Consider the following 21,437-nt stretch of genomic DNA (forward strand, 5'->3'; position numbering starts at 1 on the left):
CACCTATGCAACTTAATGTGGCTCTTAAGCAGATGAGCACTTCCTCCTCAACGAGCTTGATAAGAGTTATTTGTGTTATATACTGTGGATTTTTCCAGTAAATGTGGCTTAATATTTTAATTCTTAGAATGTGTGTCTATTATATATGTGATGCAACTTAATTCTGTTCTGTTTGTGGAATGATTAGCACAGGCCAACTCCCTGTTCCCCTCACTTAACAAAGACCAATGAGCTGTTAATCAAGCTGTTATCTCCATGGTATTACTTGCTAAATGCACTGATTTCATAAGTATGTGGAATCCTTTTTTTTTTTTTTTTTCTTTTGAATCTGTATATCATATATAAGACTGAATCTACTTAATAAACACTGTATAACAAAAAGGGCTTTCTCCTCCGCTCTCGAGCACCGCTGGGTGCTGCCGGCAGCGGCTGCTGCCCCTCGCCCCATCGCCAGCCCACCTTTGCTCCCCAGCCCCAGCCTACGCGCTGTGCGAGAGGTCAGTGCCATTGGTCACCAAAGCAGGATCAAAATTTAGGTGTTAAAAGAAAAAAAGAAAAAAAAAATTGATCGTTCCATAATTTTGACATAAGCTGTGCTTTCCATTCCTTAACAGACAACCGCGGGTACCATAGAGAGCAGCGTTAGCACTCACGAGTGGGGCTAGTCACAAATTTTATGCTTAACATATTTTGACGAAATTAATTTTGTGAAGTGTCTGGTTTTTGTGGAAAAAATAATAATGGAGTTTTCATTGAAGTTTGTGGAAAGTTCTCCCTCTCCTCATGGAAAATACTGATTTTTCGTTATCAGTTTTATTCACTAAGTATAATAAATCTTTGCCTCCATAAAATGTTTATCTCAAAGCACTGTGTAGATAAAATCTGCTTTGCATCAGTGGCTGGCTGACAGTCAGGAAGACCCAGGAAAGATGAGTCAAATCGGTTCGCAGCTTTGGTGGAAACATTGCATAGGGGTGCCAGCGACACGGCGTGGGCAGGACCTACCCCAGGTTTGCTGCTGCAGCCTTCAACTATGGCCAAAAGGACCCACCTGAACGTTCGTGCCTGTATACATCCAGCCAGGATGGCACATCCATAATAATTAGTTCACCTCTGTGTGTACACACACCTCTGCGCACACAGAGCTAACACGAGGTTTTTGCAGTACACACAAAAAGCATCTCCCGTGTGTCCTTAATGCAGGTTTAATAACATGAAGCCTCTGGATAAGTTTGGCTCCCAAATTTCAAACCGAGCAAGGGAGACGGCTGCAAACTGTGGGGATTAGCAGTGCTCGGTCACAGTGGTGTGCAAAGCCGTTTGCAGTACCTTTGGAAATCCCTGCTGGCGCTTCCACAGCTCCATGGTCCCAGGAGTCTTGGCTGACTTGGGAGGTCCCCTCTGTCCGCAGCCGGCTCCACCACGCAGCCAGGATATTCCAGAGCACCGCAGAGCCGGACCCAAACAGCAGATGGTCTGTGAGAGAGAAAATCTATTATTTATCAGATAAATATCACAGAGAAAAAAAAAATGTTCGTATTTGCTGTGTGTGAAATTGTGTTATTAATACAATTTTACTCTTGAAACCCCCAAACTCCCCGTGCTTCAGGTAACTAATCCTGACATTATCATCCACCACGCCAACAAAATAGAAAACTTGATGTCAGTTACAGAATCATAGAATGGTTTGGGTTTGAAGGGACCTTACAGCTCACCTAGTCCACCCCCCCTGCCCTGGGCAGGGACACCTTCCCCCAGCACAGGTTGCTCCAAGCCCCGTCCAACCTGGTCTTGAACACCTCCAGGGATGGGGCAGCCACAGCTTCTCAGGGCAATTTGTTCCAGGGCCTCACCACCCTCACAGTGAAAAATTTCTTCCTAAGACCTATTCTAAATCTCCCCTCTTCCAGTTTGAATCCGTTACCCTTCATCCTATCACTATATGCTCCTGTAAAAAGCCCCTCTTCAGCCTTCTTGTAGGCCCCTTTCAGACACTGCAGGCCGCTGTGAGGCCTCCCCAGAGCCTTCTCTTCTCCAGGCTGAACAACCCCAACTCTCTCAGCCCGTCTTCATAGCAGAGGTGTTCCAGCCCTCGGAGCATCTTCATGGCCTACTCTGTACCTACTCCAACAGGTCCATGTCCTTCTTATGTTGAGGGCCCCAGCGCTGGATGCAATATTCCAGGTGGGGTCTCACAAGAGTGGAGTAGAGGGGCAGAATCTCCTCCCTCGCCCTGCTGGCCACGCTGCTGGGGATGCGGTTGGCTTTCTGGGTTGGCTTTCTGGGCTGGGAGCGCACATTGCGGCTCATGTTGAGCTTCTCATCAACAAACATCACCAAGTCCTTCTCCTCAGGGCTGCTCTCAACCCATTCTCCATTCAGCCTGTATTTGGGCATGGGATTGCCCTGGTCCATATGCAGGACCTTCCACTTGGCCTTGTTGAACTTCATGAGGTTTGCACAGGCCTACCTCTCAGGCCTGTCCAGGTCCCTCGGGATGGCATCCCTTTCCTCCAGTGTGTCGAGCACTCCACACAGTTTGGTGTCGTCAGCAAACTTGCTGAGGGTGTCACTGAGGGTGACACTGTCCATGTCACCAACAAAGATGTTAAACAGGACCAGTCCCAGTACTGACCCCTGAGGAACGCCACCCTTCACTGCTCGTCACTTGGACATGGAGCTGTTGAGCACAACTCTTTGAATGCGACTGTCCAGCCAGTTCCTTATCCACTGCGTGGTACATTGGTCAAATCCATGTCTCTCCAATTTAAAGACCAGGATGTTGTACAGAACAGTGTCAAATTAAGTGGTTTTAAAGCTTACCTAAGTAACAACTCCACTTATTTTCTGCATTACTTATCCTTAGCATGTTTAAATTATCTGGCTATCTTTAACCACACCTGTGTTTGCAAAGTCTTCCAGAGTCAGAAGAACATCAATGAACTACCAAAAACCACAAAAGCCTTTGTTCTCCCAAAAAATCTGGTGCCGGAGCAGGCACTGCCCTGGCCACGGCTCCTATGTGAGTACAGCCCCTCGCTCGTGCCACAGTCCGCCGCCGGTGCACAGGAGCCCTCCGAGGTGGGCAGGCTTCTGATGGGTCTGTTCCTGCCACCAAAGGGCTGTGGCAGGTACCAATGTTCATGTACAGAGATATCTTGACTCCCAATGGGAGCGATGTAGAGTTTAAACCATAAACCTTCTCCCATGCTTGGGACAGAGCTTCCCTTTGCACTCAAACGCAACAATGTTCAGCTTTGCCCACCCTTTTCCTTTTCGTGATTTTTAAAGCAAGCAGACCAAAGATGTTGGGCTTCATTGCTGCTGCACTCGTGCCCACCAACCCCCCAGCATCAGTGATGTGGAGGAACTGGGGGAATGAGGCACCATTGCCGCTGAAGTGCCACACTGGAGCGCTGCAGAATGTAAGGAAGTTAAATATTATATCACCGTACAGATCTCAATGCTCCCAGAGCCCCGCTGCCCAACTTAGGAGATCACCGTCTGCCTTGCAGAAGATCCACACAATAAGACCAGAACTGTGAAACAAACATCATAATTCTTGTTATTCTTTTAAAAAATTCTTACTACCTAGAAATGAGAGAAAGGATAGATCAATAAACTAAGTTTACAGATAGTTTCAAAAAACAGTATAATTGGTTACACTCTTTAGAAAACATTTCCAGATCCAATTATTCAACAACTGAGTAAGACAGTAACATAAGAGCCATGGAAGAGCAGCAGCAAGACCTGCCTGGGCCAGTCTGGGGGCTGCTGCCTGTAGGTGTTACCCCAGCAGGGCAGGTATCTCCCCACCATGACTGCGGGGGAGCTCCCGCAGCATCCCACAGCCACGCTGCTGCTCTCAGAGCCCGCAGAGTATCTGTTTCCCCAAGAGCCACACAGTGTCTGCAGTAGGTGCGCTGTCTTCAGTTATCTGCAAGTGTATGAAAAAAAACAATTTAACGAAGCCGAAACAGCTACGCTGCCCCCCATTTTAATCATCTGAGCAGAGCTCTGGAATGCTGCCAGTTAAAAAAGAGGAAAGGAAAAGCAACGTTGCCTTAGAGAGCACAGAGGATGGGTTCAGAAAAAGAGGATTGAAACCATAAATGTAGGTTTTACAGAGTGTTTATTTTTCCAATACCACAAGGGACATACATGAGCAGGGCCCCCCCCAGAGGGCTCTGCAAACCAGACTAGTTCAATCTGTACACTACAGTGGCCCCAAAGGAGGCAGAGCCAGACACACCCCCCCCGGCTCCGCTCCCTATCTTTGGTAAGCAGGTTTCACACCTCCATTCTGCCTTCACCAATACTGCGGTTCTGTCCGTGCCAGGAGGCGTGCACGCGTGTGCACACGCCTGTCAGACTCCCTCTCCTTCCCACAACACAAGGCTGTCAGATACACTAAGGATAAACCATCGCAGAGACTAAACTTTTTGCATCCCTCAGGCTTGCATCTCAAATAGGGACTTGTACGGTTAATAATAATAATAAAAAAAAAGTGCATGGTCAAGGGAGGTAGGATAGAGCTAGAAAAGGGACAAGAAGAAAAAATAAAGATAAACCCCCTACAGTTCTTGCTAGTGCTGCTTAAATAAAAACAGCTGACTTCTCCCCCCACTGAAGCAATTCACTCATGATAAGCAATTGCTCCAAAGAGGAAGAGAGTCCTGTTTTTCTCTCAATCTATGGATGCACGAGGATGTTCACCTTCTTGCAACGCAGCTTCAGCCATGCTCTAGGACAGCAGTTACAGCAGCAACTGGCAAACGGCTTCGAGGAGCGCCCAGGGAAGTACACTGGACTCAGCGAACCCCACCAAGTCAACCTTGAGTCCGCACACCGCAGTCTGCCGGCACAACGCGGCACGGAGGCCCGGGCAGAGGGAGGCTGTCGGAACCGAGAGACACCTTTGCATGTTGAGTCTTACGTTCGGCAAGACAGAATACAGCGGCTCTGACTACAGATGCAGATTAATAACTAACACCACTTTAATGCAATACTGCTGTAGAGCCTGAAAATCCAAGGGGAAAAAAAAAACCACACCCCTTTATGTTTTATGTACATTACATCAATTTACAGAGTTGGCCAGTACTGTGTACAACATATAAATACATGATCAAACAGATGCATAGAGGATACTTACAGGAGCCAAATAATTCACTTTATACATCCAAGAATGAAAATATAAAAAAAAAGGAAAAAACACTGCTTTAAATGTTAGATGATCGTCACACAGATGCACAGCTAGACGCCTGCAAGTGGTCAGATGCTCGTGTTAAGGTCCTCATTGCAGGGCTGCAATGCAGAGATCGCTGCCACACCAACGAGCTTCTAGCAACCTCTGATGTTTCACACTACATTATGGCAAGTCAGCCAAAAGAGGCAGTCACATCAGCTGGTCCAAGAGTTTAGCCAGGCGCACAGTTCCCCGGGCCACACATCTTCCTGCAGACCAGCAGAAGGCATTCGGTTGGCACCTGCCACTTTTTTTTTTTCCCCCCTCTCTTCTTCTTGCATCCTTCAAGTTGGCTCCATCCAATATATGGTTAGCTGGATACAGCTCTACAGCCACCTCCAGAGTGCTTTACTGGGCAGCATGTTCTGCTGTAGCATCCGAAGACCGTACAGAACCGTCACTGCAGAGCAGCTCTTTGCTCATGCTTACTGTACAGTGGTACTTCCCACACAAACCAAGAATGGAGATGGCAGAAGGGGAGAGTGGAAGACTGTAGGGCTTCACCTAGGGCAGCCCTGAAATAGAAAACACCCTGTTCCAGTTCCTTTGGATATAAAGATCTCCTCGACGGAGGGTCCACAGATTGCCACAGCAAACTGCCTCTCACTCAGGTGTTAGCCTCAGCACGGGTACCAGAGCACAATCAGTATTTCAACAATAGCACTAAGCAGAAGGATCGCTCCAGTGGGGCGCAGCCCACAGAGGTTGGAACGTAACCGTGATCAAGAAAAGGTTTTGCACTGTAGATTTGAGTGGGAAGGCAAGTCAACTTTCCTCCCCAAAACAAAGTGTAATAGCATTTCTACTATAAACAATAGTATTTTGTGTACAGGTTTTAGGATCAGTCGTTATCAAAATACACACACTGAATATACAATTTGTCCCATGGCCATAATTTATTATCTCACCACAAGGCACAATACACAAAGCTTAGAGGGTCCTATACAGTCATCGTGACAAAATGCCCCGCAGCCTTTACACATGATCATGGCTTTAAGGCTGCACGAGCACTTGAACGATATCTCGTCAACACTGCTGCTATCAGCAAACATCTGCACAGAAAGGGACGTATTGTGGTTTGCAGCAAAGTTCGCTTTGTGGGTTAGCTGCATCATGCTTCCAGCAAGACTTCTGGGAAAAGCTGGAGTGTTGGATGAATAATTAAAGCTGGTGGAATTAAGCTGCAGCTTAGAAAGCTTCCCATAAAACGCTTGCTTGATATTGAGCTGAGAGGGTATGGAAGAAGGCTCCAAAGGGTGATTGTGTCCTTTTCCTGGTTCCCTCGAAAACTTAAAAAATGGCAAGTCCATAACCAGCGGAACACTTTGCAAATGCTCAGTCAGCTCCACGGGGTTTTGTGCTGCATCCTTCTGGTTCTCCGCATTACTCTTGGCTGGGCTGCCACATGCCAACACATTCTCATTTTTTATTCCTCCCAGGGTGTTGGTGTGCTGCTTTGAAGTCCATTCTTCCCTTGCAGCTGCCATTCCTTCTCCTGACGCACAGCTCTTGTTCAGAGGAATCTGTTTGCTGGGAGACAAGGTTCCCGTGGCTGAAACTAGATCCAAAGCCCTGGAGTGATGTAGTCTAACACTGGGGTTGCAAGGAAAACCAGAACCAAAGAGTTTTTTGCCTTGAGCTCCAACGTAATTTTTATTGACCGCTGTACCCTCTGTCTGCTTTGGACCAAGAGAAGTTACTGTTGGAGATAAAAACCGAGGCTCCGCAGAGGCATTCAACTTCTCCGGACTTTTATTTGTGATGACACTTGTTAATGGGTTGTGCTGTGGCACCCGATGGACCTTGGGCAACTCTTTCTGCTCCTCAAAGCTACAGGAAGAAAATGTTCTTTCCCGAGGGCCCATATCTTCAGGCTTCTGAGAGGCACTTGCCACATTTGCCAGTTGGTCTTGGCAGCTTAAAGTCGAACCAACTTTGGAATGTTTTTCTGGAATAGACCGATCCTCCGCATCCTCTGCTCTAGGCAATGCTGCCCCTGATCTGCGCTTCTCCTGGGGATCTATGGAAGGTCTCACTGAGTGGAAGTCATCACTCCTGCTTAGGGCACTCATCTTTATTCCTACATCTGGAGAAGATTCTTTGCCAAAATAGCAACTGCTACCTCTCTCCATTTGCATGGAGAGGCTTTCTGACTGCTTTTCCAGTGGTGGCTGTGTGATTTCCAGCTTGATGTTGGCATGAGATACTGGGAGAACTTCTTCCAGCGGAAGGTTCCCCTTAAGCAGCTGCATCACCAAAGGGTTGTTGGTTTCAACAGAGGATACGGGCTGAGCAGAACCTGTCAGGCACTCGGGTTCCTGGGGCAATGGTGTATGTGGTCCCCATCTCTGAGACAGAGGTGCAGTGCTCCTCACTGCGACTGCAGGGAAGTCCACAACGTAGGCCAGACTATCTGTTTCCGCAGATGACTTTGATCTAATCCTACCACATCTCTCATTGCTGCTGTGACATGAGGAGTCTTTGCCAGCCATATCCCTATAGCTGACACTTCTGAAACATATATCCATCTCTATATTCTCATCAGCTACGTCTCCCTCAAAATCTGAAGCAGTATCTGTTGTTTCACTGTATGTACTTTGTATTTCATCATCTCCATTTGTCTTGAACTCTTGAGTCTCTCGCAGTGGCTGATGTGCATTTTCTGGTTCTGTTCTGGGGCACCTCTCCCTCAGCTGCAGAAGTTTTTCAGAGCTATCTATGCTATTCTGGGAAATAAAGTCATCGTGTAAAGAGTGTTTCCCCAGAGACTCTGCATTCTGTTCTTCATTACTTACTTTGCCATCGCTCTCTTTCTCTGCCTGCAGGTGTGAAAACTTATACAGTAGGGGTACTGCTTTCTCCACACCAGTAGTCGCTGATTTGGAGTTATCACTCTCAGAGACAGATTTTTCTACAAATGTTTCAGAGCCATTAAATCTAAATCTAGATACCATTTCTGGCTCATGGCATTCTTTACCACCTGATGACAATTCTGGCAGAAGAGGAGGATGACTGGAGGAATTTTCCTTTATGTCAGAATGATAATCCACCTCTACAGCAGGAGCACTAACATCTTTGAGTTCTGACACAACCGTATCTCCTGTAGGACTGATCACAGCTCCCTGCACCTGAGAACACGACAGACCGTTCACTGGAGGAATCACACATTTCAGCTTTGTAATTTGCCTCTCCTGTGATGCAACACAAGATGGGGTTTCGGTCCTTGGGTCACAGAGGAGCTGCTCAGGGCTTTCCTCCTGCCTCTCAGAAGTTGCACTGTGTAAGGATGACCCAGTCAAAGCATCACAGAACCGCCTTCTAGGTGAACCATCACCAGGATGAGCTTCTGCTGAGCTAGTGCCGGCAGCACGTTCTAGAACACCACTTCCCTCGCTCTTTGAAGAAAGGAGGTCTTGTCTTGAAGAAACGAAGGAATTCATGTTAGCCTCCTCAGCAGCCACCTCAGTGTCAGTCTTTTCTCCGTTCAGATGGAGAGACGACAGTAATTGTGTTCGTTGTAGATCTGACGAACGCTTTCCATGAGTTCTCTTTGATTTCCTGTGCTCTGTATGGCTGCTGGATTCCCCTCCACCACCTCCTTCATCGGTGCTTCTCCCTCCACCTGGGCCACCCCCACCTCCAATGGCAGCTGTAGCAGCTTCTCGCTGGGCTCGGGCTTGCAAAGCACGGGCTTTAATGTCTGCGAGTGTTCTGGCCCCAGTCCTGCCCCGGCTGGAGGACTCCGTGTTGGGGATGATCCGGGGGCATATCTGGTAAGTGGGCTGACCTTTAACCACCCAGGGTGGTTTAATACGTGAAAGTTGAATCTGAAAGAAAGGGAAAAGCAATTAGATCTAACAGCTGACCATTTTCGGGCAATGAAGTGCCTTTTACTAGCATCTGTTCATCACAATTCTTATCACAAGAATTCAACAAAAAAATTAAAATTCCCACTTAAAAACTAATTTTGGCCAAGTAGCGTGCGCCCCATAACCTCTGTTTATGCACTGTCATGTGATACGTAAAGCTTACTTAATATTAACATTGTTTTACCAAAGCCAGCAGACAAATAGGAAATGAGTGATTTGCATTCAGATCTTCAGAAAACAAAATGGTCTCCTTTACATCAGGATGACTACCTTGAAGCTAACAAGATGGATACCTCTAGCCAAAATGGGAAAAGTCAGAAGGAATACTAAGATTCTGCCCCAAAGGAAAGAAACTGAGAAATTACACAGGATAAAGAATATGATTTGAAGGTCTCTTTTGCAACAACTCAGCTAGTTTCAGGAAAAGCGATTTCTGTATCCACAGAAATGTGAACTAACAGAGTAAGTCAAGGTTACCCTGTGCTCTTGTGCAAAGACCTTGGAATGATTTTCCATTCTTTGCCTGTCTAAATACGATAGTAAACTGGTAATCAGAGGTACTTAGCCAGCTCTACCAATGAAACCCTTCCACTTCTTCCCTTAAGATGCCAACACTTGACATTTTAATAATGTTTTCATGCTACTGAGCATGACAGCCCTGAGATACCAAGCAGCTATAATTCTCTTTCCTACCCGGATGGGTGGGACTTTTGGCTCCTCTTTAGTAGGCTGTGGCTTTTCTGGGTGAACACTTTCAATTGTGTTACGAAAGGACTGACGATCTTCAAGCCGGGGCTTCTTTTCGGGGAAAGATGCAGAGGCAGCCTCCTCAAAGCACTTCCTCTTCTGGTCCTTGGTCTCCCGAGCAGAGTTCTCCTGGGGCAAACTGGGAATTCTGTTTGCAGCTGACAATGACAAATCTTCCGATTTACTGTGTAACTTGGAAGTCTCTGCAGAGAGGTGAAATTCTGAACTCTCTGGCTTCAGTACTGCAGCCGAAGGGCTTGTCAGATCATCCTTCTTGAGGTCTACCTCAGGCTTTGTCTCTTTATGAAGAGAGGCATCTGGTCCCACAGAAGCAGTCTCTTTGGAAGCCTCCGTTTGCTCAGATTCACGCAATTTGTACAGGCTCCTCCTGGCTCTGCACCGCAGGTCAGCCCGGGTGCGTTTCTTGAAGTGCCCATCTCTCTGCCGTGTAGAAGGACCGCGTGGCAGTCTTGCTTCTCCTTTAACAGACAGTCCTGTCCTGTTCTCAGCATCTTCTTCCACCAAATTCTGCTCCTGGGATTCTTCTTGGGTCAAGCCCAATCTATGAGGCAAACAAAAACTAGCTAAGAGCTAAAGCCCATCCTAATTTAAGCATTTAATCTTTTACTTACAGCTGTACTGTCACCACTATACATAGTAACATACAGATTACAAAGCACAGACTCATCAAAACTTCATCAAGTCAGTCTGCAATGAGTTAACCTATACATTTACTATCCCACATTACTATCACAGGGAATGAGAAAAATAAGAAAATGTAAAGATCTGTGATGGAAAACAGGTAATATTAACTTGTCTTGGAAACAAAATAGACAGGCTATAAAAAGTTCTGCTGTGACCCAGCCAATTCCCACGAAGGATTTCCCTGGAGCAACAGTCTGAATGATTCACTCCACAACCTGTATTTTTTCAAGGAGTTCATGCTGCATCTTCTCAGGTATCCACAAACAGAAACACACTGCCACCTGCACAAACACAGATAAAACAGGACAGATGAGGTAAAATTTCTCACTTTTGTCCATAGTAGTCCTCAAAGAACTTCTCTTTCCATTGCTCCACTCTCTTTTCTTTTTCCATCTCCTGCCGAATTCGAACTTGCATCTCATGGGTAAATTCACCTACATGGAAGCAAGAGACTGAAATTCAGTTCCAAACAAAACTGATTCTGCAAACGTAACCTTTTGTGTTGTAACAGATTTTCTGTTGTCACCCTACTCTCCACTTTAGTATGGATCCATGTGCTGCCTGCAACTCCACAAGGGCAATGGTCACACAGCCTCAAAAAAGTCTGAAAACACCCCAGTGTTTTACGAGACATAGGCCACCGTTTAAGGAAAGATAAGTTCTGGCACTACTTTACACCTGCACCACTTCGTTTAGAAGGTCCCATGGCACCAAAGGAAACACATCTTTGATTTTAAAGAAAAAAAAAAAATGAAGAAAAGCTGGGGGCAACATAGCCAGGTATATTGCAAAACTGGACTAAATTCCCATCCATTAACTGTAAAAGAAAAACAAAAAAATCCTGTAAAATTAGTACCTAATTCTCCAGCCACTTAAGAAAGCAAAGCTACTCACCATCAGCTAGTCGTTCTCTCCAGCTCTGTGCAGCATGGGTGAAGAACTCATTATTCAGAGCACTGCCACTGAGACGCATCAGCCCATCAGCCCCAACCTAACGGGACAAACACAGGACAAACAAAACATTTACTCCAGCTGTTCTGCAAGCGAGAGGGGATGCAGTGAATGGAAAACACCCAAGTGCTGCACCCTCATACCTGTCTGTCAACTTCTGGAAGGAGGTAAAGAAGCTGCTGCTGGAAGTGTGACGGGAGCGCGTTAAAGGTTCTGGAGTTTATCAGAGCTCGCAGGTTTGTATTGACCAGAATGGAACCAGGTGTTTCAAAGTCAATATCCTCACCCCTGTTTCGTTTCATTTGCCCTGTAGTTTAAGGACAGGCAAATAAAATAAACATTGTTGTAGAAAAGTATTTCAGAATTATGGGCAAGGAATTAACGTCAAGCTACTACAGCAAAAGGAGCAAGACACACGAGAAAAGACTGTAGTATTCAACTACAAAGAAAGGCTCTCAAACACACTAATTAATATACATGCATCTGGAACTTTGATACGAGGTCACTTTTCTGTCACATTCAGGTGCAATTCTCAGTGCTGCTCTTCAGAGTAGGCAAACTTTTAAACAACTGTCCCGTTAACGTTTGGGGAGGAAGGTCTTGCTTTGCGAGCCTTAAGATTGTCATGTACTCTCTGAAGGAAGAGAATCTTGGCGTTTCCTCGGATATACGTGGACTTCAGCATTGCTTGCGTTTATAGCCAATTATTCTTCTAACTTTAATTCGAAGCACCTACCAGCTGTCGGCTTTCGGATACCTCTCAGAAGCTGCGGAGGATCCCTGTTTATTTCTGTTCTACTACGCAAGGTGGCTTTGCACAGGGCCAAAGAGCTGCTGCTGCTGCTGGATGTGCTGCTGCTCTCCCCATCAGCATGCCTTCCTGTGAAGCCTAAAAGCAAAACAATTTCATAAAAATACGCAAAGAACAGCAGAAGCCCAACTTGGGAGAGTGGTTTAATATACAAGAATTATCTACTAATAAGAGATCCACTAGTACAGGGTATTGCCCAGTTACTGACTCCTTTGATGGAGTTAAACATACACACGCATTCTCACCAAGTGTTAAAGAAATCCTCAGGCAAACTTATAGCTAACTAGGGATAACTGATTAAAAGCTATCTATGCAGTCATTAGAAAACTGCCACAACAAAAGCAATGCTCACCGGAGGCAGACTCCATGTGTGCCCCGTTTACTTTCAGTGGTGTTAAGACAACACGCGGCAGCATTACACCAGTCTTTTTCTTTTGTTTGGTTGCCTGCGGTCCAGAAAAAAATGAAAAACAAACCAAAGGAACAAAGACATTACGGAGGGGTAAAATAAGATTCTAAGCAGCACATTTCCCAGTTAAAGAACTACCTAGCTCCTAGGTGAATCTTCAGGTGCCATTACATTTATGAATAGCAGAGAATTACCTCCCTGTTTATGATCCCTCCTCCATACAGCAAACTCCCCACCTAAGGGGACAGCCCCGTAACTCTGAGGCACCTGTGCGCAACTAGTCCCTGTCACACTAACCCAACTATCCCGCAGTAATGAAAGCTCCCCTGGAGAGGGTTCAGGCTCTCACTTTTTCCTACCTGGGAGGCAGTTCTGTAGCTGTCCCTGGTAGTGGCGGGTCCCCTGCTCTGAGATTCGGTGGAACACGAGGCATTAGAGGAGGTTTCATCAAGAGACACTGAAAGAGACAGGCACTCAGTCAGACACCGAAGTAGATCCTACAGTTTAAGATTAATGTCATTAGACACTTACCATCATTATCACCACTCACAGTGCTTGCTTCATTGGACTCGCAGCTTTCTGCATCGGCTGTATCCTCCAGCTCCTCCCCTTCTGGCACAGACAGGTTCCGAGACCACTGCAAGGCATCCTTCTAAACGGGCAAACAGAACCGGGGTGGCTACAGTCCTCCCTCCCAACCACCACGACTTAAACCAATGGGAAGAGACGGTTTAGTGGACTTAGTTTTTAAGCTTTGTTTTTTTCATCTTGCCTATTTTAAGCTTTGATGCAGAAAGACATTTTTAAGTATATTCCAGCTCATGGTGGAACAGAAGTCTATTAGAACTATTAGAACGCTTCATAGACACCTCCTAGATGAGTAACTCAAACACCCAAAATACATAAGGTTAATAATTCGTTGCACTATTCTGCAAACAAGTAGTTTCTAATAGAGAAATATTTAATTCTTACTGCAAAAGAACAGGCGGCATCAGAGTAGCCAGCTACTAAGATAGTAAGCTTAGGAGATGTATTTACTGCTTATATAATCAAAGCCATTTAAATTCCATCTGTTTTCAGCAAAATATGGCAATTCAACACAATTTTCTGACAGCAGAAAAAAAGATGCAAACGAAAGAGCCGAGATACCTGTTGTCTATCAAGCTGATATTTATCAGGGAATCCAACAGTACAAAACAACGCAAAAGAAAAGCGTAAGACCAGAAACATTTTTAACATTTAAGATTACTGGGACAATAAACTAAAAATAAGAAGTGTTCCAGAGAGACCTCAAGATCTGAGGAAAATGTTTACACTAAATATACACAGAATGCAGTGGAACACAAAACAGCCAACCAGAAGAACAAATATACGTTTTCCTATCAAGATTTTACTTGTAGCTATAAGCTCTTGGACCAATTTAATTTATTGGTTGTCTGCATTCCCTTGTGGCTGGCAGAAAAGGAGTGAATGGGACTGTTTTGATAAGCAGCCACCTGAATTAGACACCAAGTACTGGAATAAGAGGATTTATCTTGCTTGTGCAATTCAAGAAGTAATATGGTTTCTTTTAAAAAATGAATTTATCATATATACGGCTGAATATAGCTGAAAGGTACAAGCTCTAATGAAATAATGAATTCCAGACACTCTTTCACATGATGATCTCACATGCAGCACATTCAGCTCATAAGATGCTCAGTGACAGTTTAACACTCAGCTATGCATAATGAGCAGAACTCGCACCTCGGCCCTCAGTTGCGAGCGGGAACTCGGCGCTTACCTTGAGCGTGAAAAGGCTGATGCGTCCAGGCAGTTTGTAAAAGAGTCCGTCACCTCCCCTTGAATTGGAATGGAGCATGGCGTTGAGGCAGGCGAGGGGAGAAGTGCCACTGGAACAGAGAAAGAAAGAAAAACAGTGAGTTTTAGGAATGGCCTTATCAAGAAAACAGTCTGAAAGACTTGTTTGAACGGACACCGTTTAGCTGAGAGGAACAGAGATGATGCTCATTAACTTTACGGGACAGACACTTCAGTCAGAGCAGTATTACTGTTTTCCTTTTTGACCTGTACATCAGCCTCAACACATCACAGCAATCAGCAGAAATCAGGAAATGTTACGCCAATTTTAAAGTCACTCTCAGCCATTTTTAGACATTTCTAATTTTAATTACCTGTTTCCTCCCTTTCTCTGCTAGAAACTTTCAGAGTTGGATTGACTTTTACAAAAACACAGATTTATTCAGCAGTAGAAAGATGTAAACAAAACCAGCATAAATTGTACACATACGTGTTTCTGGAATGTCTCCCCTGACATGTCACAGACAAAACTGCACTAGCCGAGTTAGATATAAAAGGTCCGATGCACTAATCTGTCAAGCCCTATGTAACTCCCTGGTTAAAGCAACAATCCTACGCTCGCACTGATGGAACTTCTGTGCCACGTAATCTCATGTTTTCCAATACGTCACACACGTACAGGCAAAAAGTTACCTGGAAGAGACATCAAAGCAGTATCGATTTCATTATTACTAAAAGTGAAACTGAAAACTGGGTTGAGACAGAATATTTCAAACAAAATAATTTCTCAAATTGAAAACTCAAACCAATTTCTGTTTCCACCCTGAATGCACTTATTTTTTGGACATTTCTTCACAAGCCTTGGCAAGAGATAAAATTACCCTGTATCACTTCTAGATACTACAAAAAAAAATTTCCAGCCTTCTGTCCTGTTAGACAGTGGTTTCCCGTCTGTATTTAACGGAACGCTCCAAGCACGCTAACCAGCCGCAGAGCACACTTTCTTAGAACAGCCAAATTAACAGTTCTCCCCGAATTGAGGAAAAAAGCAAACAAAACTCTCCTAGGAGTTAGAACTCCACTATGCTGCTGGGCCCAAGCGTCCTGGCTCGAGCATCAGCCACACGGGACCATTACTGCCGCCCATATGGAATACGGCTCTCCCAGCAGACCAGCGTGACCCCCGAAACCAGGAATACCAGCTCAGGATTGATTCAAAGGGAAAAACATCTCGAGCCACCAAGCTATTTCCTTCAGGAAACGGAGTTTCAGGAAGGGCTTCTATACAAGTACCAGCAAAGTCCGCTGCATATTTAGCCAGGCAGGATCACTGCCTTTATTCTGTGAACAATTGCGCTCGGAAAAAAAAATCCCAGCCTTTTCTTATAGCAGAGAATTAATGACCAGGGAAGGAAAAGCAGATATCCTGAGGGGAAAACACAGACCTTTAAGGAACGATTTAGCTCTGTGGGATTTAGCTTGACACACGTTCCAAAGTCTGGTCTTTAGTTACATACAGGGACGGGTCACTTGTCAAAACTGGGAGAGCACCAGGATAATTCATATGTATGTGAAAAGAGACCTGCTATTACCTTTAGCAGAGGACAGCCTATGCACGTAGACTTTTAACTATCTACTCAAATAAAAGGACTGATAAGAAAGGTGCAGAGTACCGATTAAAACAAAGCTATATGAAGGTCCTCATTAAAAGCCTATCTGAATTCTACTCAGAGCTGTGAAACCACCGCCCATATCTAAACCAGGGATGATCTCCTCGGCAAGGATAGCCAGTGGCAGGTGGGCGTTCTAACAGCTCCAATATTGATGCAGCAACACACGCCGGCATCATCCCTCTCCAAACAATGGCAACTCCTACACACCACACCTCTGTATGCATCACCAATTTTCACTATTCAAACCACCCCAGCTGTTTCCTGATTTCAGGCACAAATAAGGAGCAGAAACAAGCTAACATTTTGAGTTGTTAGGTCCCAGCAGAAATTAGTTTACCTTCTGCAGCTAGGCGAAGTACAGGTTCAGGAAACGCAAAGACCATGGTGGAAAACTGTCCACAGAATCAAGGTGAGAGGAAGCAAGACTAGAAACAGCCCAGGCATCTGGATTCCCCAGAGGTCAACAGGCAGCACCCACAAGAGACTCCTTTTTTTGTCCCTGGTACTCAAACTTCCTTTTGCTGCCACGCAGCACTAAATGAGGCATTTGGACTAGCATGGTTACCTACTTTCTTTGACCTGCAAGATACTCTGTATTTCTCTTCTACTACTGTCACAGAAGCAGATGGAAATTCACAGGAACTTAACCAAGGAAAACAGTCTCCCACTCCTGTCATTTCCGAGGCTCCATATCAGGTTCTTTTCCATACAAACACCACCTTGAGATGGGCATCTCCTCCATACAACATCAAGAGCCACAACAGTGTGAGCTGTGCTATCACAGTGCTCGAAAATCTGAGCAGAAGCCAGTATAGTAATACAAAATAAAGACCTTTTTCAGTCTCCTAAAACATAATGTCTGCTCTAGAAATGAAGCATCAGAGGAGACAAAACACAAACTGTTCTCAAATGAGAGTCACCATAGCAGAAACTACTGGGAGGTACTTATGAGAGAACTATCCAAGTAAGTGGCAAGTACAACACAATGCCGGAGTCTGAGCTGTAATAGGCATTTATTTTACAATAGGTGGATGAAGGGGACTCTGTATGTTATCAAAAAATCCAAGAACAGCTTCCAGTTATTGTCAAAGAAAAAACCCAACGCACATAACCTGTATATAAGTGTCTATACTGTCATCTGAAATTGCCATGCTGGAAAGCGAAAAAAGGAAGAAGAATAGAGGGCTGGAGATTGAGACAGAATTGCACAAAGCAACACAAGCCTTCATACACAGCCTCCCCCATGCTCCACATTGTGTTTTAGACAAAATCATCAATACTAACCTCATTTCCTTTAGTCCTTCAGCCTCTATGACCTGCAGAATCTGTTTTGGGGTCATAGGAGCATCAGAGTAATTTTCCAGCACCTGAAAAGAGAGAAAGACCATGTGTCATTACAGAATTTGCTTCTGCATTCACAGAACTACTCCATAAGCTGCGGTTCAGACCCAATAATATGTCTCTTAAAACTTTATTCACCTGCAAAAGACATGCTAAAAGTTTCAGGCTACCTCAAGATTAAATCACAGTAAGCATCACAAAAGGCTTACCTTAATCTGATCCCTAATTAACTGAAATACAAACACGAAGGAGAGAAAAAGCAGCAGAATTTGGCCTTGACCCCTTAGCATGAAACTGGTGGAAGCTTTACCACAGACTTCAATATACATTAGCCCGAGCTGCTGCCACATACGGCCTTCAAAACTGTACAGTGGTTAGCGACCTTTAATGATGTAAAATGTTCTCCCTGCCATATACCTCCCTACCTCTCCACAAAGCATCCAGTATTTTTCTGCCAATAAAAGTATTACTGTACAACTATAGAATTCAATAGCGTACCTTCCTTGGATTACTGCGTTCATTTCATCTTCACTCCATCTCAAGAAGGGTACCACGGGTAAGAGTCAGAATTCTTGTCAGAGAAGGACAGAATTCAGAAAAGGACAACAATAACAATAAAGGATGTGGAAAAAAATTATGGCTAGAGACACTAAAAAGATTTGGACTGCTTGCCTTTGAAAGAAAAATGAGTAAACCCAGATATTAAAAAGGCAATACATAAATAACAACTCATCCTTTCATATATTATACGAAGAACAGAAATTGCCATTTACATGAGAAGAACCAAAGCGGCTATTACTTTTTTTTTTTTTTTTTTTTTTAAAGCCTGTGGAACTCACTGCTCCAAAATGTCTAGAAGCAAGAACTCAAGGATTCAAAAAGAGGACCGGACATTTCTGTGGATAAGAAGATTACCCACATAAACAGGAAACAATGAACAAAAATAAGCTGCAGTAGATGTAAACCATGATGTTTCTTTGGGAGCAGATTACCCTACAGCTGCCTAACATGCGCCGTCTCCTGCGCTTTCCATTGAAGCAGACAGTGCTGCTCTCTGAATGCAAAAGACACCGAACTCAACAGACCTCAGGGTTTGATCGAGCAAAGAGGCTGCCATGTAGGTACAGGACGTGGCCTGAAACGTCCAAAAAAAGCAGCAGCGGGTATTCACTCGCGAACTTTTTGATCGTAACTGTGGTCTAAATTCCCCTAACCTAATGGCCAATGATGCACAATCCTCATTTCATTTGTCCCCATGCTTTAGAGGAGTCAGCAACATGATGCTGTCTTTCAGTTTGACTTGTGTGAGAAGCCAGTGGAGGAACCCAAATGCCCCATTTATATCAGCAACATCTAGAACTGAGTCACTGCAGCACTGTGGCACGGCACAACGTCTGCAGGCTGCCTCCTGGAGTCACGTGAACAAGACACTTACAAAAAAACCCCAAACCCTTGTGTAGGGCACTATTCACACCTCTGTACCATCTCCAACCTCCGCAAGTAAAGAAATACCCAACCCATGTCACTGTAGTTCTGTGCTTCAACTATATTTTGTGATAAAAGGAGTTTCTTAAATCATATCCACCCAACGTGTATTTTTCAGATGCTTCAAGATCATAAGCATCGGTGGTGCTAATCTGGTAGGGGATGGAAATTTGAGAACTACGTAACCTGAAATAAAACACAATGAAAACACAAAGAGTTTAAAGAAAAGATCAAAGAAAATGATAAGCCATATTCAGAGAGTGAACAATTTAAATTCCGAGTCAATGCAGCTCCATCACACTTTTTCATTTACTAATCAAAAAGCCTCCATAGGTTACGACGTTTCCGTGCCTTCCTCGTGAACTGTCGCCCCTTGTCACTCAAAGGGAGCAGACAGCTGACAAGGGGAAACACATCGCTCCCAAGCCGAGTGCGAGATCCACAAAATGGAATATGCCTGTTCTGAAAATAAGGAAAATCTTCACAGCTTATAAAACCTCTCTCAAGCGGCAGCCACGGCAAGCAAAATACACAGCCTAAAACTGAGCATGAATGGGCATTTACATAAAGATAAAAGAATCTACGCTCAGGGGAACAGTTTCCAATCAACAGCTATATTAAGTGTACAGACTGCTTAATGGAAGAACCGGGGGAGAGAAGATGCTGTGGCTTTAGCCACCAAAGCCCAGTCTCCAGCACCGGCCCCCCCATCCCTCTCCAACCGCCAGCGCCATGTCAACCTTCCATCATGAGCTATGACTTAAACAACGTTGGCTATTCCTCACCCCCAAAAAGACCACACACGCCCCCCTTCCACTATTTATAATACTGATGGTCAAGGGTTCCCAGATCTCTAATTATGGAAGTTTACACCACTCCCCCTATCAATTTACCAGACATCCAGCTCTGACAGCACTTGTTGAACAGTCCTATGGCTACGAGTGTTCAAATGAATCTTTAAAGGCTTATTTCATGGAACACGCGTAGTATTAGCTCTGTAGGAGCAGCAGAACTGAAAAGCACTTTGCCTATGATTCTCAGAAACATCGAGAGGAATACAAAATACAATAGTGCACGTCAGAAAGGAAAATTAAAAGCATTTTGACAGGGAGCATGTGTAAGACTAGTGTTAAATAAAGATCTATTTTTAGTGGATTTACAATCAGTCCTGCAAGCTGGAAGTGCAGCTACGCGACTGTAGGTCTCTCTAAGTGGATAATCTAGCATGAGATCGTTCTATTTCTGGTTCATCAATGGCTCTAAGGTGCTGCTGAGGCTTAGACATCTCGTGCACCCACTGTGCCTGAGGGTCCGGCCAAAAGACAGGCGAGAGGAGCTGTGTGAAGAGATCCCTCTGCCATCACACAGTGAGGGTGAGGAGGTGTATTAGGAGGCAGCTTTTGAGTCACAGTCTCATGCACTGCTTTGGGCAGCCTATAAATACTGATTTTTTTCACCCATTAGAGCTCGGGACATTTGAATGAGGTGACTTTGTGCAAGGTGCCCTAGCACTGCCTCTGCCCCTGAGGAAAGCATCCCTGCCACCTGCAGTGACGCGCTTGGCTCCCAGAACCAGGGCCTCAAAGAGAAATGCACAACGAAGTACCAGACCACCCGATTCCTGCAGTGAAGTTCTCCAGTGGCTGGCTTACATCCTTTGCCAGTTTTTCAGGCAAAGTCATGTGGGTCTGAAATATTATAATTTACACACAAAAGACTATACAAGTTGCTGGAAGACAGATGCTTGTCCGATTAGGTTTCCTCCTGGCAAGGAGTAGGAAAACACTTTGACAGCCAAACACATCTTACTCAGGAGGAGCACCGAGACCTAACTTAAATACCCTCAATACCAGACATGAGTCTCAGCTGGAGTCCCCCATACTGCTCCTTCTGAACATTTATGTGCTCCCATGCATAACCTGGCCAGGCAAAACCAAAATAAACACGCACACAAAAGAAAAAAAACAAGGAAACAAAAGAGCCTCAAACCCTGTAAATCCTTTTCTATAGATATCCACATGCTACATAGCGAGCACAGCCGCATCCTCACAAGGTGAGTACCACTGACAGGGCTATGGGGAGGAAACCGCAGAGATCCGTTCACGCCAGCCACAGGCGGTCAGATCATCCCATACTCCGTGTACCGGCACTCCTGTACCTGCACAGATCTGCGTCACCGTGTCACCGAGAGCAGCTCCGAGGCAGAGGCCAAAGGCAAGCAAGCTCCTTCCCGCCAGCCGCAGGAGCAGACAGCGGTGACCATAGCAAGCAACGAGCCTGAACACCTCCAAATGCACCCCTTAAACACAACTTCTGGCTGCTCCAGGCTTGCTGCCTGGAAGATGCTGAAGTTATTTTTCCTTTTTCTATTTCCAAGTTTATAACTGGGGCTCAAGACAGA

General features: G+C 45.0%; 1 protein-coding gene across 2 annotated transcripts; it reads right to left on the reverse strand.

Moving 5' to 3' along the window:
• Window positions 1-3,835: 3,835 nt before the first annotated feature.
• ASXL1 (ASXL transcriptional regulator 1) lies at window positions 3,836-18,246 on the reverse strand. 2 transcript variants are annotated; one of them, XR_014269730.1, is made up of 14 exons: window positions 18,050-18,246; window positions 17,495-17,577; window positions 14,521-14,629; window positions 13,269-13,389; window positions 13,097-13,194; window positions 12,681-12,774; window positions 12,254-12,406; window positions 11,661-11,824; window positions 11,461-11,557; window positions 10,895-11,000; window positions 9,808-10,423; window positions 5,153-9,072; window positions 4,717-4,896; window positions 3,836-3,937 (listed from the first exon to the last, which is right to left on the reverse strand). XR_014269730.1 is itself a non-coding variant. In XM_082491037.1 (12 exons), exons 2-12 carry the CDS (start codon window positions 17,548-17,550, stop codon window positions 6,145-6,147), a joined length of 4,542 nt encoding a protein of 1,513 aa, XP_082347163.1. In that variant the 5' UTR covers window positions 17,551-17,577; window positions 18,050-18,246; the 3' UTR covers window positions 4,976-6,144. The 2 variants fall into 2 exon arrangements, 1 of the variants encoding a protein (XP_082347163.1); XM_082491037.1 differs by lacking the exons at window positions 3,836-3,937; window positions 4,717-4,896 and having other exon boundaries at window positions 4,976-9,072.
• Between the last annotated feature and the right edge of the window lie 3,191 nt (window positions 18,247-21,437).

This window comes from Vanellus vanellus (assembly GCF_965231255.1).
Source record: "Vanellus vanellus genome assembly, chromosome: 15".
Lineage (NCBI taxonomy): Eukaryota > Metazoa > Chordata > Aves > Charadriiformes > Charadriidae > Vanellus > Vanellus vanellus.

What these genes read in the sequence shown, in the direction of transcription:
- ASXL1 (XM_082491037.1), bottom strand. Translation starts at nt 17,550, where the DNA reads ATGACCCCAAAACAGATTCTGCAGGTCATAGAGGCTGAAGGACTAAAG. An exon ending in GCTACAGAACTGCCTCCCAG is followed by an intron (nt 12,775 to 13,096) that starts GTAGGAAAAAGT and finishes TCTGGACCGCAG; the next exon opens with GCAACCAAACAAAAGAAAAA. An exon ending in TTCCAGAAGTTGACAGACAG is followed by an intron (nt 11,558 to 11,660) that starts GTATGAGGGTGC and finishes TTGTCCCGTTAG; the next exon opens with GTTGGGGCTGATGGGCTGAT.